We start from the raw sequence: 14,869 nt of genomic DNA, 5'->3' as shown, positions 1-14,869 counted from the left end.
AAGTCACAGTATTGTTGGCATAATTTTTCTCATATATCTATATTTTGGGGCTGATTTATATAAGTGCCTTAACTTGGCTTCCTTTTAGGTGTACAAATGAAAATTACTTCATTTTTTTTCCATACTTGAACAATTGCTCATAAAAGTAGACATGTAAACCCCTTCCATTGCCTGATGTTTATAATCCTCCCTTTGCACCCACAATGGTGCTCCCTCGGGTATTAGCCACACAAAGATGAAGACAGCTTTTTTTCTTTTTTTTTTTTTTCAAATTAGATTACCACTTTTATAAGGCAAGATCCCCGAGGTCGCCCTGAGCTGTGCTTCTCCAGGCCTGGCTTGGCAGGAGACATATCCCAGCCCACACTGCCTGATGATACCACGAGATACCAGCCTTACGCCCACCAGGGAATCCACCACATGGCTGAGGAAGGCTTCTGGCTCATCTGCACTGGAGGAGCAGCTAAAAAATCCTCAGCAGAGACCAAAGATCTGGCTCCACACTCAATCAAGCATGAAATATAGGACTGCCTAATAGACCCTGGTGTATCTAAGTGTGGGATGAGCTTTGGAAGGAGGAGGAAAACGCTTGAACTGTTAAAAATATTACTTCTGATAGGTCTAGCAAACGGGTTGGAAATTGTTCCTGGAGGCAGCTGAGCAGTGGGTGGTCCTCCTTCCTGGATGTCCCAGCTCTAATGATCTCTGAAGAGGAAACAAGGTCAGAATTTCACTGTGAAAGCAGAGGAACAAGAACATTGCTTTGAGGGCCCGAGGCTGCTCACCACTTTTTCTCAGTAGTACTTGTGTAAGCAATGCTCCCAATGTTAATGTGATTAGATAAAGGCAGAAGAAATACTCATACAAATAAAGGTTGGGATTCATGCCTAGTAATGTGTCTAATCTGGCACTCTCTCCCCTTCAGCTGCACTAGATCTTTTCCAGTAGAGGACTCTCAAATAATATATCCAAAATGCATGGATATCCAGGGGAAAATTCTATGACAGCTTAAGAAATCTTTCCCGGGACAACTTCATCAAGTCCAGTGCAGACAGTGCAGGAGGATCCCAGGAGAGAAAGACAACATCAGGAGGGCTACAGTTTAGTTCAAGGGGCCCTTTCTAAGTGCTAATAGTACATGGGTTGTCCTAAAGCTACTTGTTTCCTCAACAGGGTACAAGGCAGTGGTAGTGCTCTAAACATCAGGTTTCACTGACGTAAGAGAACCCTGAGATGTTACCTTTGAAAACAAAATGAAATACTAAGTCTCCTACCAACATCCCATTTTTGCTCATATGCCTCTGAAGATGGTATCAGGTCCCTGTAAAGAACATGAGGGATGCCCTGCTGGGTCAGACCAACCTCAGCTATCACCAGTATCTTTCCTCCAGTTACAGGAGATGCTATTAAAAAAGACAATGCAAGCCTGTCTACTTTATGCATGTCCCTCGTTCTCCTTCAGTATACACAGTCACTGTATTAGTGATGCTAGAGAGCACATCCCTACTCGTTCCTTTGAGTATCTCTTTATGAACCTGTACTCCATTTAATTTAGCTTCTTTTTCAGTCTGCTGACCTATCTGCTCCCCAAAACCTCTGCTAGCAGTAAATTCCACAAGTTAACAGTCTGACACATAAGAAGTATTTCTTTCTGTCTTTTCTAAACCAACCTGCTATTGGTTTCAATAAGCGCCCTTACTTATAGTACTGCAGAGCTTGGAGAATTACAGCCTGCATTCACCCTACCCACTGCCTTGATTTTGTAAATCCTGATCGTATCCTCTCTCCCCAAACTGAAATCCTTGCTGCAGAGTGCCTCCCTCCTCTTTGCCCCCTGAGAGCATGGCATGTGGGTTTGAGCAGGACAGTCCATCAGCCTTTCACTCCCCTCTTCCATGCATGAGCAAGGATCCCAGGGATCATCAGCTCTCCAAGACGGCAATGACAGAGCAGAAGTGTCAACAGTAAGCAGTGCCCTTTTCCAGTTTCCTGATGATTTATCATCATCGCTTGGCACAGAGTTCACTGAGGGCCAAAGCTGGTTCAAGGGAGGGACCGAGAATGTGGAAGCCAGCGACTGAAATAACTTCAGTTATTGCGAAATCACAGCTCGAGACACTGTCGGTGCACCCCTTCAAAGCCAGGACCACGCAGAGCTCTTCCCTCTGGGAGAGAGGTCACGTTTTCCTTTCCATTTTGGCATGAGAATGATCTGAAAGATGTCTATGATTTGGTTACACCTTTTAATGAGATCACCAGATTGTCCATGGTGGACTTGAGCAAAGGTAGAGCTAGAACAGCGGCCATCAACTGACATCTAGGAAAGAGTAAGGACAGGGAATGCAGATATGAATTTTCATCCTGAAACTTTCCTACCTTCAGGCTATTTTGCAGCTCAAAGAAGCTGCCTTGTGGCATATACAGTTTTAAATATGCCTTGGTGCTCCTGCTAGAATTTGGGAAGGGCCCAAATTCTGTGCCTGTGGGCTCAGGCAAGCTGTTGTCTGGCAAACTTGTCTCTCAGTGTGTGAAGCTGCAAACAGCCCCTCCTGCACCAAGCACACAGCAGTGAGAAGCATCAGAGACCTGATTTTTACCATAGGACCACAAATACTGCAGGAGGGGTCTGAGAACACACACATGCACACAACATTTCCCTTCTCCCTCCCAAGAAAGAAACTTTCATCTTCACGAGTTGCTTTCAGTCAGCTAAAAACAACACACAATGACAAACAAGCTGCTTCAAATGAGTCTGAAATCCCATGGGGTTTCACTCCGACTTCCTGAACGACTCTTAAATCCACATATCTATTAAGAAAGATGGGAAATTTGGGATATCTCAGAAGCACAGCACAGCTAGTGGTCCTAATCTGGATATATTTAAATCCAGGATTCCTGAGGCACTGAAGGAAAAAATCCCCATTTCTTCAGGAGACACATTCTATCAGCTTTTGAGAAATAGTTTGGGAAAATCAAACCACTGTGCTGATGAGAACCCAAGACAGTTTGATCACTCACTCTTAACCCCTGCTACAGCCCTTTGACCATGCCTTGTGGGCAGAAACTATTTTTTTACACATGCTCTGTCAAATCCCCGCGTATCAAAATTACATTCTTCCATTTTGTCCTCTTTAATCCCTCCGGTACTAAATGTAGCTAGAACCCAGTAACACTGGAGCCGTCACCATAATATCCTGCTGGATGTTGTCAGCCTGCAGGGTCCACATGGACATGTACCTCTATTGCACAAAATAAGGGACTGGAAAGGAGAATCGGAAACAAAGACGCCCTTTTGGCAGCAGCGAGCCTTTAAGTTAAAGCACCATCTCCACTTGATCCCATTGTCTATGTAATTGATAAAGATATTAAACAGCACTGATCCCAGGACAGACCCCTGAGGGACACCACTCATCACCAGCCTCCACCTGGACATAGAGCCATTGACCACCGCTCCCTGGGTACGGCCTTCAAGCCAATTCCTCATCCACTGAATGGAGTCACTCCATCACAGAAGGACACCAGATTGGTCAGGCACAATTTGCCCTTGGTGAAGCCGTGCTGGCTGTCTGGGATCACTTCCTTGTCTCACATGTGCCTTGACATTGCTTCCAGGAGGATCTTTTCCATGATCTTCCCAGGCACAGACATGAGGCTTACCAGTCATTAGTTCCCCTGATCCTCTTTTCTACCCTTCCTAAAAATGGGAGTGATGTTCCCCTTTTTCTAGTCACCAGGGACTTCATCTGACTGCCCGGACTTTTCAAATATGATGGAGAGAGGCTTGACTACTACATCAGCCAGTTAGCATTAAGCCTTACTTACAGCTACAGTCTTCAGTGTTAATACAGGAAGACCAGCCAAAGCTGTAAGCAGCTTATAGCAGGAGATGGGTCTTGTGTGTGATCCTTTCTGCCAGTACCCTAACAACAGGTAGCTGAGCAAAAATGTTCAAGGAGAAGGAGATGAGCTGTTACATTTCAGCCCAAGCCCCTTAAAGTCTTCTTGTTTTATACAAAACACTTGTAAATCAAGTCAGAAGTGCAGCCGTTCTCTGGAGAGAATATATACGTTTGGATGTGAATGCAAATGGGCCTAAAAAAGGCGTCACATTATCAATACAGATGGAACCTTCTGGGCACTGGGCTGTAAAATATTGAGAAGCTTCCTCTCAGTATTTTTAACCCTTTCTCCCCTCAGGTCACATTTTTATGAAAATGAAAAGCATATCCCTGAAATTAAAGCGATTTACTTGCAAAAAAAAAAAAAAAAAGAAAGCTGTTTTTCCAAAACAGAGAGATGCTAGAAACTGTTCAATGAAACAGTTATGTTTATAATCGACAAAAACAGGTATTCTCCCCTAAATTCATCCTTGTAGTTGGCTCAGCTGTCATAAATGGAACTCTCCAAAAACAAAGCAAACAAATCATAATATAGAACAAAATAACCAAAACAAGCTAAAATAAAACAGCTGGAAGTAGACACCCAACAGGGGAAAATTCAGCTCAAACTGGCAGTTAGGAACAACTGAAAATGAGAATAGAAAGTGCTGAGCAACATTAACACTAGCTTTGCTGCAAGCTCTGTTATACCTCACTGTTAGGACTGCGGGGTATGATTTGCCATGCTACCAACAAACTAATTGAATGAATTCTCCTCCCACTAAAAACCTCCCCCAGGAGAGGCAATGGTTTCACAACAGACAGTAGTTTAAGTAACAGCTTAGGGAAAACAATACCAAATACTTTTCATAATTGAAAGTGTAGGAGAACATAACAAGAAGAGTGTAATTCTGAGAATTCAGATTTAGCCCTGACTTCTGGGCTATCCAGTCTTCAGTGAGGAGTATCATTGAATCAGTAACCGCAACTGGTCATTACCCTGTAGGTGCCAAAAGACACTGCATTTGTTCCTCTTTGGAGCCACCTCAGACAGAACTATACGATTTTACTCAGTTTAATCCACTGTTTATTTTGCTGTGCTTTTCAAGAGCCACAAGTCTCAGGATGCATCATAAAGAAATCTGAGCTATCTGGACTTCAGCTTCACAAGTCCTCTTTTGGTTTGCATTTTGGAGCCGTCCTGCCCTCAAGTGTCCTATGCTTGTTTTCCAAAGTCGCTGTACCTTTCCTCTTCCTTCCCACAGACACTTGTGAGATAAGAACGGTTCTGTTTTCCACTGGGCAGACAGACTTGGACAGCTCACATGGAGTGGGTTTGTGTCACAACAATTAAGTGCTAACAGAAAAAACAAATGGAACGTTAGTAGTGGAAATTAAGTACGTTAACCCTAGTGAGAATACTGATTCACTTTCCAGCAAACTCTTTGGAGCGGAAAACTCCCACACCTTTAAGCAAAGACATCTCAAGGAAAAACAAGATTTTGGCAGGGATTTTGAAACGACCCCTGCAGAAGGCAGGTATCCAACTCCGATCACACGGCATTGTGTGTCTCTCCCTGCGGCCATGCTTACGCTCGGCCTGCTAGCAGGAACAATGGGAAGCGTGGGGAATGTCATGGACAGGCACCTCTGAGCTACCGCTGAAGGACACGTCCCACACCAGTCGAGAACAGCTTGTTTGAGGGAAAGCTAAAGGAATATTGAGGGGGATGAGAAAAAAAAAAACATACAAAAATAGCCTGTAGTGGAATGGCTCCAACAAACAAGGCTAGCAGATGAGGAGGGAATCCGCTAGAATAGTCAGGTCAAACGGCTTCATAAATGAGCTACATGTGTAGCATCTGAGTCTCGGGGCTTAGGTCTGTCAGTCTCCCTGGACAAACAAACAACATCAGCATCCTGCCTGCGTGTCTGCCCGTGCGGCTCCATGCAGACAGCCCTCCAGTCCTGGGGATGCAGGCCAGGGACCGGGGCTGGTTTTGGCCATTGACACAGGGAGGAAAAGCCCTGTGCGAAGGGCAGAGCAGGCACCAGCCTCCATGCTGGGTCACAGGGTGGCTCTGAGGGGGGTTTCATAATTAAAATCCCAAATTAAACCCCAGATCTTTCTCGCTGCCACTGGAGCCCACGCAGCCCAGCAGCCCGAGGGCAGGTCGAGGACTTCCACCAAGCAGCAGACGACCCCCGCAGAGCCGGGGGCTGCCGCTGAGGAGCGCAGAGCCCCGCTGTCCTCCATGCCACCCCGGCTTTGTCCACACATTTCTTCCCCACCCACCCCGTCCCCGGTTCGGCCAAGCGCCCCCAAAACTCTCCCCTCATGGCAGCGCCATAGCGCGGCCAGCCCCCGCCGCCATGATAGCGGCAGGCGCCCTCCAGCCTTTTCGCTCCTCCTCGGCCGGCCTCAGCCCCGCCGAGGGGCAGAAATCTGGGAAAGGGCAGCGAGGAGGGAGCCGGGGGCGGGGGGGGGGGGGGGGTGCAGCGCCTCACGCCGCCCGCCGGGAGCGGGGAAGGCGGAGCGGAGCGGAGGGAGGGAGGAGGGCGGCGGGACGAGGTATGGGGAGAGCGGCCGGGGGGCGAGCGGGCGGCGAGGGGGCTCCGCCGCCTCCCTGCTGCGGCCGGGGGCTGCCCCGCAGGCGGCTCCCCGCCTCCCCGCAGCGGCACCGGGGCTGCCGCGGGGGAGCCGCCGCCGCCAGCAGGAGCTCGGAGCTTGGGGCTGCGGAGGCCGAGGCCCGGGTGCCGGGCAGGGCCGCTGCGGGGAGTCGGGCAGGGCCGGGGGCTGGCGGGCACGGGGAGCGAGCGGGCAGCGGGGAGCGGGTCGAAGGCGAGGCTTTAGTCGTGGCGTGCTGCAGCCCTGCGCCTTCCTTCCCCAGGGGGTTACAGCCGACCGGGGGTCGTTCTGAGTTCCTTGTTTTGATATTAAAAGCTTGGCATGAAATGATGAGTGTGTTCTCTTTCCTGCTGCCGTTTTAACACCAGACACATTTCCTCAGGTGGAAAGAAGTATGCACTGAGATTGATGTGGGAGAAGGAAGGAAAAAGTGGGGCCTTCCTGGGGAGAATGCGTACGGCTAGTTCTGTGTATGACACATCATGTTTTTCAACAGTTCGAAGGTCGGTTTAAGTGCCACCTGTGAAAAAGGGTTATTTCTTAGTGCTACTACAGGACCCGTGAGGTGCTCAACACGAACAAGGTGGGATGGCTCCCTTCCACCAGGGCTGCTGGAGAGCTCGGCTTGGAGGGCTTTTCCAACATTAATGAATCTGTGATTTAGGAACCAAGGGGGTCAGTGGTACAGGGACTTAAATGTGCTTCTGGAGAACAGAAGCCCAGCTTCAGACCAGGTGTCAAAATCTAAAGGTATAACAAAAGGGGCATAGACAGAGATAGGATAAAGCTTCCGTGTATATATATATATAACGTTCCCCAGATGGCCTGTGTCTGGAAACTCTCTGTAAACTTTGGGTAGGCTTTGAAAACTTCCCACTTCATGCTGGTATTGCAGGGCCCATGACATTCTACTTGGAATATACGATGTATGTTCTAGTTGAGAGAGCAGCAGTAAGCTGTGCACTCAGTGTATGTCCAGATCAGCCATGCAGCACAAGTGTAACAAATCTGACACTTGTGGTAGTGTCGAGCTTATTGCTTGCATACATTTTTGTTTTGTTTTGTTTTGTCTAGGAACAGCCTGATAGAAATATTTTATACCTAGATACTGAGCTGTAAAGAAGAGCATCAGTTTGTGAAAAGATGACACAGCTAACAGACGCACCTTCATCCTTTGAATGTTTTGACACAGTAGTAACACAATAATCAAACATAACTTACAAGAGTGCAGTGTTACTTAGAACACTTTAAATAATGATTATTTTACTAGAAGGAAGGAACTTGTTTGTCTTCAGTTTCAAAATGTTTTTTCTCCAGGGTTGGGACCATGGCTATTGACTGGATTGGATTTGCATATGCTGCACTGCTGGCTGTTGGAGGTGTTGTAGGATATACTCGTAAAGGTAAATACTGGTATATTGAGATTTGGCAGTCTGAGTATCCTCTCTGATACACTTTATGAAAAAGAAATGGTGAAAGGCATGAAACATTTCCTGTAGTGAACACATCTGTATCTTAAATCCAGCCTGCACTGCTATAAATTAATGTAGTCTCAAGGGATTTACTTGGGTCAGTTTAAGCATAAATGGTCATTTTTTTCTGTTTATCTAACTAATGAGTTTGTTTTCAGGGCAAAAAGCTGCTGTCATGTTATTTTTGACACTCAGTGTATTTTGGGCCTTTTCATTTCTTTTAATCATTTCTGATTTAAACAGAGTAGATTATCATTGATTAAAATTTGTTTTCTTCAGAGGAAAATTATTCTGGGTTGATTTGTAGATTTCCAGATGAACACCACGGAGAAAACCTTTTATTTGCTTATTCTGATCTGATGGTTAATTATATCTTGAATTTTTAACAATGGTAATTTTCATTCTAAGGTAAACATGTAGGCTTTAGATTATCATGTACACATTTCCTGTGTTCAAGTCATTTTTATAGTACTTCATGTGAACTGGTCCAGCTAGCAGCGTCCTTTCTGAGCTGAGCACAGCATCCCAGCAGAGGTCGCAGTGGTACTGAGGACAGGCAGCCTGAGCTCCAGGCTCGCTGCCTGTTAGCTGTCCTGCAAAGAGCACGCCCCAGCAGCACATCGCTCTTGTTCACCATGGCAGTGCACCAGAAGCTGGTATCCAGCTGGTTATCCATCATGATTCTTGGGATTCAGGATCACTGTTTCCCTGCATAGTTTGTGCATACCTTGGTCCTAAAGACATTGTTTTATATCTTGACTTTTTGAAAACACTTGTGTTTTATTTGATGGATTCTTTTTTTGTTTGGTTGGTTTGTTTTTTTGTTGTTGTTATTTTTCTTTTCCTTGCTCCCATCTTCACTCAGTCTCTATCCTATTCACTTGTTCTATTCTCTTTTTACTAGTTGGTCAGTCCTTGTGGCAAATATGACTTTTTTTTTATTGGTAATGATTTCTGTTTTCTTGTAGATTCTTGATTAATAATATTCAATATAACAGGACTGGGAGATACAAGACATCTAGGGTTCTGGATTCTTCCTTTATAATCATTTTGGGATGAGATTAGTCCAGATATTGCCAGCTGTGCTGATTCTACACTTTTATCATGTGGTACCACATAAAATGCCTATTCAGAAACCAAAGTATATTACTGAAACTCTAAACTTTATGAACCAGTTTTATAATAGCACTGTAAGAAGATATCAAGTTAATTTAAAAAGCTATATTTTCTTCCTCATTGTCATCTAATTGTTTTATTTTATATATATATATATTAGTTCTTTATTACTTAAATGTAAACGTTAGTGATACATTTTTTTTTGTCCAGGACTGATGTCTGACAGAAAGGCTTGTGACTAAATGAGGTGTTCAATTTACCGTTTATATATATTTACATATTACGAGTTTTCTATCATTTTTCAGAGATTCCGAAGTGCTGTATGATATAGTAAAAATCACCAGATAGTTCAGAGAGATTACAAAAATGCTTCTGAAGGTATGCGTGGTATGCCTAGTTCAGGTTTGTGCTTCAAAGATTATTCTTTCCATATTACAAGTATTGCTAGATCCTCATCTCCCTCTAGGTGAGCAGACTTTGGCAGTAATGCTATGCAAGAGAATGAGTAAGAAGGGTTACATAAATATTGCCTCTCTATTTGCACGGGTGAGTTGAGTTGGCTGCACAGTGGCAGAAGCAACTCTGTTTTTAAAATATCTGGATAATGCTGTGTAGAGAGTTACTGTGGACAGACTGAGCTTCAAGACATTGTATTGAGAAATAACATTTGAATGTTTTCTTGCAGGTAGTAAAATCTCTTTAGCTGCTGGTCTTACCTTTGGCTCTGTGGCTGGTTATGGAGCTTACTGTGTGACACGTGATCCGAAAAATGTGAAGATATCATTGTGTAAGTGTTTTGCTACAGTTAAAAAAAAAAAAAAAAAAAAAAAAAAAGAACTCACTGAAGTGCCTGTAAAAGTCTCTTTGAGAGTTGTGAAAGTGTGTGAGTTTAAACGTTAATTTTTAAATAGAGCTTGACACTCCAGCTTAGCTTGCAGAATTCAAGAGCTTAGATGTGGAACTGTTTGCAAGATAAGGCAGGTCATTCGTACAAAACCAGCAGGTGTGCACTACGACCTGGCAGTGCCTCCTTTTATTAGATGGTTATGTAACACTGTACATATTGTGAAACCCAGCTGGGAAACGTGGAAGAGATGTCTCATTAGAGATACCTATGTTATTATCTCATTAGAGATACAGATTAGAATTTGTTTTGAGAACACTCCGGTGGACCGGAGTCTTGCATGATGCAGCATTTCCTCAGCTCTCAAACAAAGAGTTGACGTGGCGGTTTTCTTCACTGCCAAGACAGACAGGGTACAAGCCATGCAGTAATTGTCATCCTAGCAAGCTTGCCATGAAACCCACATGGAGGCAAGGAACTACAGTCTCTAAGGGGTACGGTGTTCACCTCACATAACCAATTTGCAGTAGAGTTATTGGGAGCTTGTGTCACTCACGGTTTTAGCACCAATGGCTGAGGCTGTGGTTTCCCATGCAAAAATACAGTGAAGATACATTTAAGCCAGATTGTGTGAGCCCACAATCACTTCTTCTGACCATAGTTAGAACTTACAGTAGAGTGTTTCTGCTGGCTTTATGCTTTAAACCAACTATAGCCATAACAACTTCAATTTCAAAACAATGTTGAATAGCATTGTTACCAAAGTGCATTCACACCAACTGGGTTTTTAGCAAAGGTGGTCGTAGCATATCTGATCTTCTCCTTCATGTCCTAAAATCGGGTATTCTAGTTTTGCAGTCATGGTCTTACACATATAATTTATCCCGCAGTTAAAAAATATGTAAATCTTTTGCAGTGAAGACACAACCTTAAGTCTACATAAATTTGTAATCATTCATTGTGACATGCTTTTAAGCATCATCCAGTATTGTACTTACATGGGTCAGTGAAACATTAATTTAGATACAGAATTAGTGGAAGAGAAAACAGAATTTACTAAATGTTGCTTGTTTCCCAGTTCTCTGATTTTGAAAGGACTAATATAAAATTTCTACTAACCTGCTCACAAACATCAGATAATACTAAAATATTGTCAGTGGCAAGCAGTTCATGTAACCATAGGCATGGGAGGACTTTCTCTCAACTGAAGAAATACATAGTACTAATATAACAGGCATTATAGCAATGCAGATTAGATAGAGTTTACTACATCTGCACTAGAAAGTTCTTAATACATGGAGTAAAAAGAACAGAGGCAGTTAAAAGAAAATCAGAGTGTTTTCACTTAGACTTAACCTCCTGAAGTGCCAAAAAGCAACTAGAGCACAAATGCAAGAGGGAAATTAAATGCATGGAAGAAATTGACCACTCTGAACACAGCAACCAGTAGCGTAAATTGAATTGCAGTGTAGAATGAAATCAGTACCCAAACCTCTAAAAGGTTAGGACATTTTAAAAAAAAATCTCCCTGCAAAATTATAGTTATCCATAGTACCCTTCACCTACTCAAGAGTCTCCTACAATAATGTAAGTAGTATTTTAGTACAAGACTTTGATAGTAGGGTTCTTGTAACCTGTCCTACATGCAAAGGGTATGTGGCATACAGACTGGAAGCAAATTTCTTTAGTTGTTTTATAAATAATTTTTTCAAGCATTTTTCCACTTCTGTGAAATGAAGTCTGTGGTTTCTCGAATAGTTTAATGAAAGTTTATTTGATTGCAGTAGGTGTAGAAATTCGGACTGAAGTATGCACAGATTTACTGTGTTGAATTTGGCTTTATATATTGAATTTCTTTGATTTCAGCTGAAATAGTGATGTCTGGCACTTCTGAAAATCAGGTCTACAAGATGAACCTCTTAAAAAATCACTGGCACATTTGAAAAGCCGGATATTAGTAACTGGAAGAAAGAACATTACAGGCTAGACATGCTTTGTAGCTTCTAATTAAGTGTAAATATACTCAGGGCTCTAGACAAGACACACGCTGTGGAACAGTCTACTCTTTAGACATTCCTGAGAGGATCAAGACTATGGGACCAGAAAATAAGAGAAAGGGATAATGGAGCAGGGTGCCCTTAATGAGCGCACGTGCTTAGCTGGTAGAGTTTTCTAAGATGTGTGTAGCTGGCATAGCTTGTCGTATAACGTTGGAATGAGTTTAAAACTGATTCTTGGCTACTGTGAGCACAGCTCTGTTCACAGAAGGGGATAGTGGACCTGGAAGAGAGTTAGCAAGATGGTTTAACTGCTCCATAAAAATGGAAGAGATTTATGTAGCTGTCATTACTTCAGCTGCAAGAGTGATAAAACATAGCTGCCCGTGCTGCCTCTCTGCCCACTTCTAGGAAGCATTTCAGGTGACAGTTCTTTAATTAAGCTACCTATCTTTGCAGTTTTATGTATTCTTATTAATCTTTTAATTTATGTAGCACTCTGCAGTCATTAACTCAGTTAGAAATCCCCATGCCCAGTTGAGTTCATTGCTACCTCTTTTTTTTAGGTAGAAGAGCTCCAGGAAGATGATATAATTCCTTTCACGATGTTTGTTCTCTGCTGCTAACACTGCATCTGTTGCCCTCGTGGGCTGCCCACCTCTTGTCACTGGGAAGGACAAGAGGACAGCTTCCTTGTAGCAAAGGAGATGTTGATACCCATATTCGCTAGCAAAAATAAGCAGCAAACCTTCAAATCTAGTTTTTAAGGCTTAGCAAATAAGAGTTAGCATTCTAAAAAGAAATTAGATAAAGGTGAATGCTCTAGCTGCTGGAACAGCTAGAAAGAAAAACAGTTATGTTGGTCTAGGATGGTGGGATTTATGAGACACTGTGCCTGTAACTCAGCATAAAGGTTAGTGTTCTGGTGGGGATTCCACCTACTTCATTTGTAGCCCCATGAATGGAGGGATATGGAGGGATACACTTCACTGTCTGACAGACTTGCTTAGTATCTGCAGAGGATTTAGCATTCTGCTGCACCTGGAAACACTATGTGCAGCTGAAGGAAGTCCTGCTAGTGGATTTTGAAAAAGCAGGAATGTTTTTATAGACTTAGAAATTTCTCTTATCTAATATTTTATTAAAGTGCATTTCATATTAAAACATAGCAATGACCTTTGATAAATCTCCATGTTCCTGAATAGTTCACTGGGAGAAGTGAGAACATAAATATATTGACTTGTCTTTTACAGTTTCAGCTTTTCTTTTGACCATTATCATGGGAATGAGGTTCAAGAGGTCCAAGAAATTAATGCCAGCTGGACTAGTAGCATGCCTGAGGTAATCGTATATTGAGGATCTTATTGTAAAGATTTCACCGATTTTTAAATAGTTGCCACCCAACATCCGGTTCAAGCCATTATCAGTGGAGGTTACTATTGTCCAGAAACTGTGCAAACTAAGTGAAATTACTTTGGAGGTCACACTCCTGTTTCCACTCTTTCATCTGACAAGGCAGATACATCAGATACGGACTTTCTCAGCAGAGAAAGGAGATATCTGCAACTAAATATTAGTGCGTATCGATAAGGCTTTTCGAAGAACCTGAGGTAAGCCTCAGTGTTTCCAAATAGCCATGTGTAAAGCCATCCTTATTTCTCTACTGCTGCTTTTTATTTTGGCATTCTGAAAACTAAATTTTCTGTATTAAATATTTTGGAATTAAATTATGGAGTGGGTTGAAACATGCTTTTTTCCCTATGAGTGAATAATGTAAATTTTTTTCAACTCTTAAGTCAGAAACTGTTTTTTGAAGGAAGAATGACTGTTGCTTCTTTGTCCCCAGATTTAATGTAACTCCATTACCTGATTTATTTACGATGCATACAGGGAGGAAAAAAAACAGTTGCAAATTGTCAAGATGCAAAAGTTGTGAATCAGGAAAGTTGTGAATCAGGACCTAAACTGGAAAATGTTATTTTCTGTTGTGGGTCTCTTTGCAAGCCTAGGCAGACTGTTTCAGTGCACACTGAGCTGTAGATTGAGACATTGTGAAAGATTTCTTATAGAGACTCTAGTGTCAGGTATTTATAAATGTGCTCTTTATGATGACTTTAATTGTTTATGCACAGCCATACTTACAGGCTTTGTTGTGCTTTGTTTTTACAGCCTTTTGATGATTTTGAGGCTTGTTTTTATGCTGGTGTAGGAGAATTTAGCAACTTGAGAATCGAAGTATGACTGTCACACCCACCTAACAAAGGCAGGCTCTCCATACTTGAAAGACAAGTTTGAACACAAATCTTACTTTGCATTTATCTTTTCTGTAAAAGATCTGTACCTGTAATTTAATTATTGGCATTTGCTGGTATTTTGCAAGTTTTTCAAAAAACTGAAACAAGTGTTTTGATCTTCCATTTAAGCAATCTGTTAACTCAAAGGATCTTTACCTGAAAGTTTGATAGCTTTCAGAGGTGCTGAGCACCCCAGGAAATTATGTTAGTCTTGCACTGTATCTCTGAGAGAACATACATAACATAAATATATCGTTATGCTAAAAAAATAGATTGTTCTGAACCATAATTTATTAACTTCTGTAATCCTTTCTAATTGCATTGTCAGTTACTAATCAATAAAGATGTGTGCCTGTACTGTCTAACACTAGAAAACCCACATTCCTTTCAAACACATGTATCTTCTTCCACTAATTCTAAGTGTAAAAATTAACATCAGTGTTCAAATAAAACATAAAAAGTTCAAAAGCTTCTCTTGGGTTTCTTAGGCAGGCCAGTGAGCCAGTTTGGCAGTGGAAGTCTGGTGAGCTGCTGTGTACTCATGGCCAGTTTAAAATACATACTGTACCACGTGCCATTGTGGCACTAAGGGACATGGTTTAGTATCCCTATTATTATAACATTACAAATATATATATA

The 14,869-nt window shown here is 42.5% G+C and overlaps 1 protein-coding gene across 1 annotated transcript; it reads left to right on the top strand.

Annotated features, from left to right (window-relative positions):
* Nucleotides 1-6,322: 6,322 nt before the first annotated feature.
* TMEM14A (transmembrane protein 14A) lies at nucleotides 6,323-14,703 on the top strand. Its single transcript, XM_035320089.1, has 5 exons — nucleotides 6,323-6,450; nucleotides 7,825-7,910; nucleotides 9,781-9,882; nucleotides 13,190-13,277; nucleotides 14,106-14,703. Exons 2-5 carry the CDS (start codon nucleotides 7,835-7,837, stop codon nucleotides 14,143-14,145), a joined length of 306 nt encoding a protein of 101 aa, XP_035175980.1. The 5' UTR covers nucleotides 6,323-6,450; nucleotides 7,825-7,834; the 3' UTR covers nucleotides 14,146-14,703.
* The last annotated feature ends 166 nt before the right edge of the window (nucleotides 14,704-14,869 follow it).

The sequence above is a fragment of the Oxyura jamaicensis genome, chromosome 3 (assembly GCF_011077185.1).
Source record: "Oxyura jamaicensis isolate SHBP4307 breed ruddy duck chromosome 3, BPBGC_Ojam_1.0, whole genome shotgun sequence".
NCBI classification, from domain to species: domain Eukaryota; kingdom Metazoa; phylum Chordata; class Aves; order Anseriformes; family Anatidae; genus Oxyura; species Oxyura jamaicensis.
This window is presented reverse-complemented; position numbering and strand designations above follow the sequence as displayed.

What these genes read in the sequence shown, in the direction of transcription:
- TMEM14A (XM_035320089.1), top strand. Translation starts at nt 7,835, where the DNA reads ATGGCTATTGACTGGATTGGATTTGCATATGCTGCACTGCTGGCTGTT. An exon ending in TGTAGGATATACTCGTAAAG is followed by an intron (nt 7,911 to 9,780) that starts GTAAATACTGGT and finishes GTTTTCTTGCAG; the next exon opens with GTAGTAAAATCTCTTTAGCT. An exon ending in AAATGTGAAGATATCATTGT is followed by an intron (nt 9,883 to 13,189) that starts GTAAGTGTTTTG and finishes TGTCTTTTACAG; the next exon opens with TTTCAGCTTTTCTTTTGACC.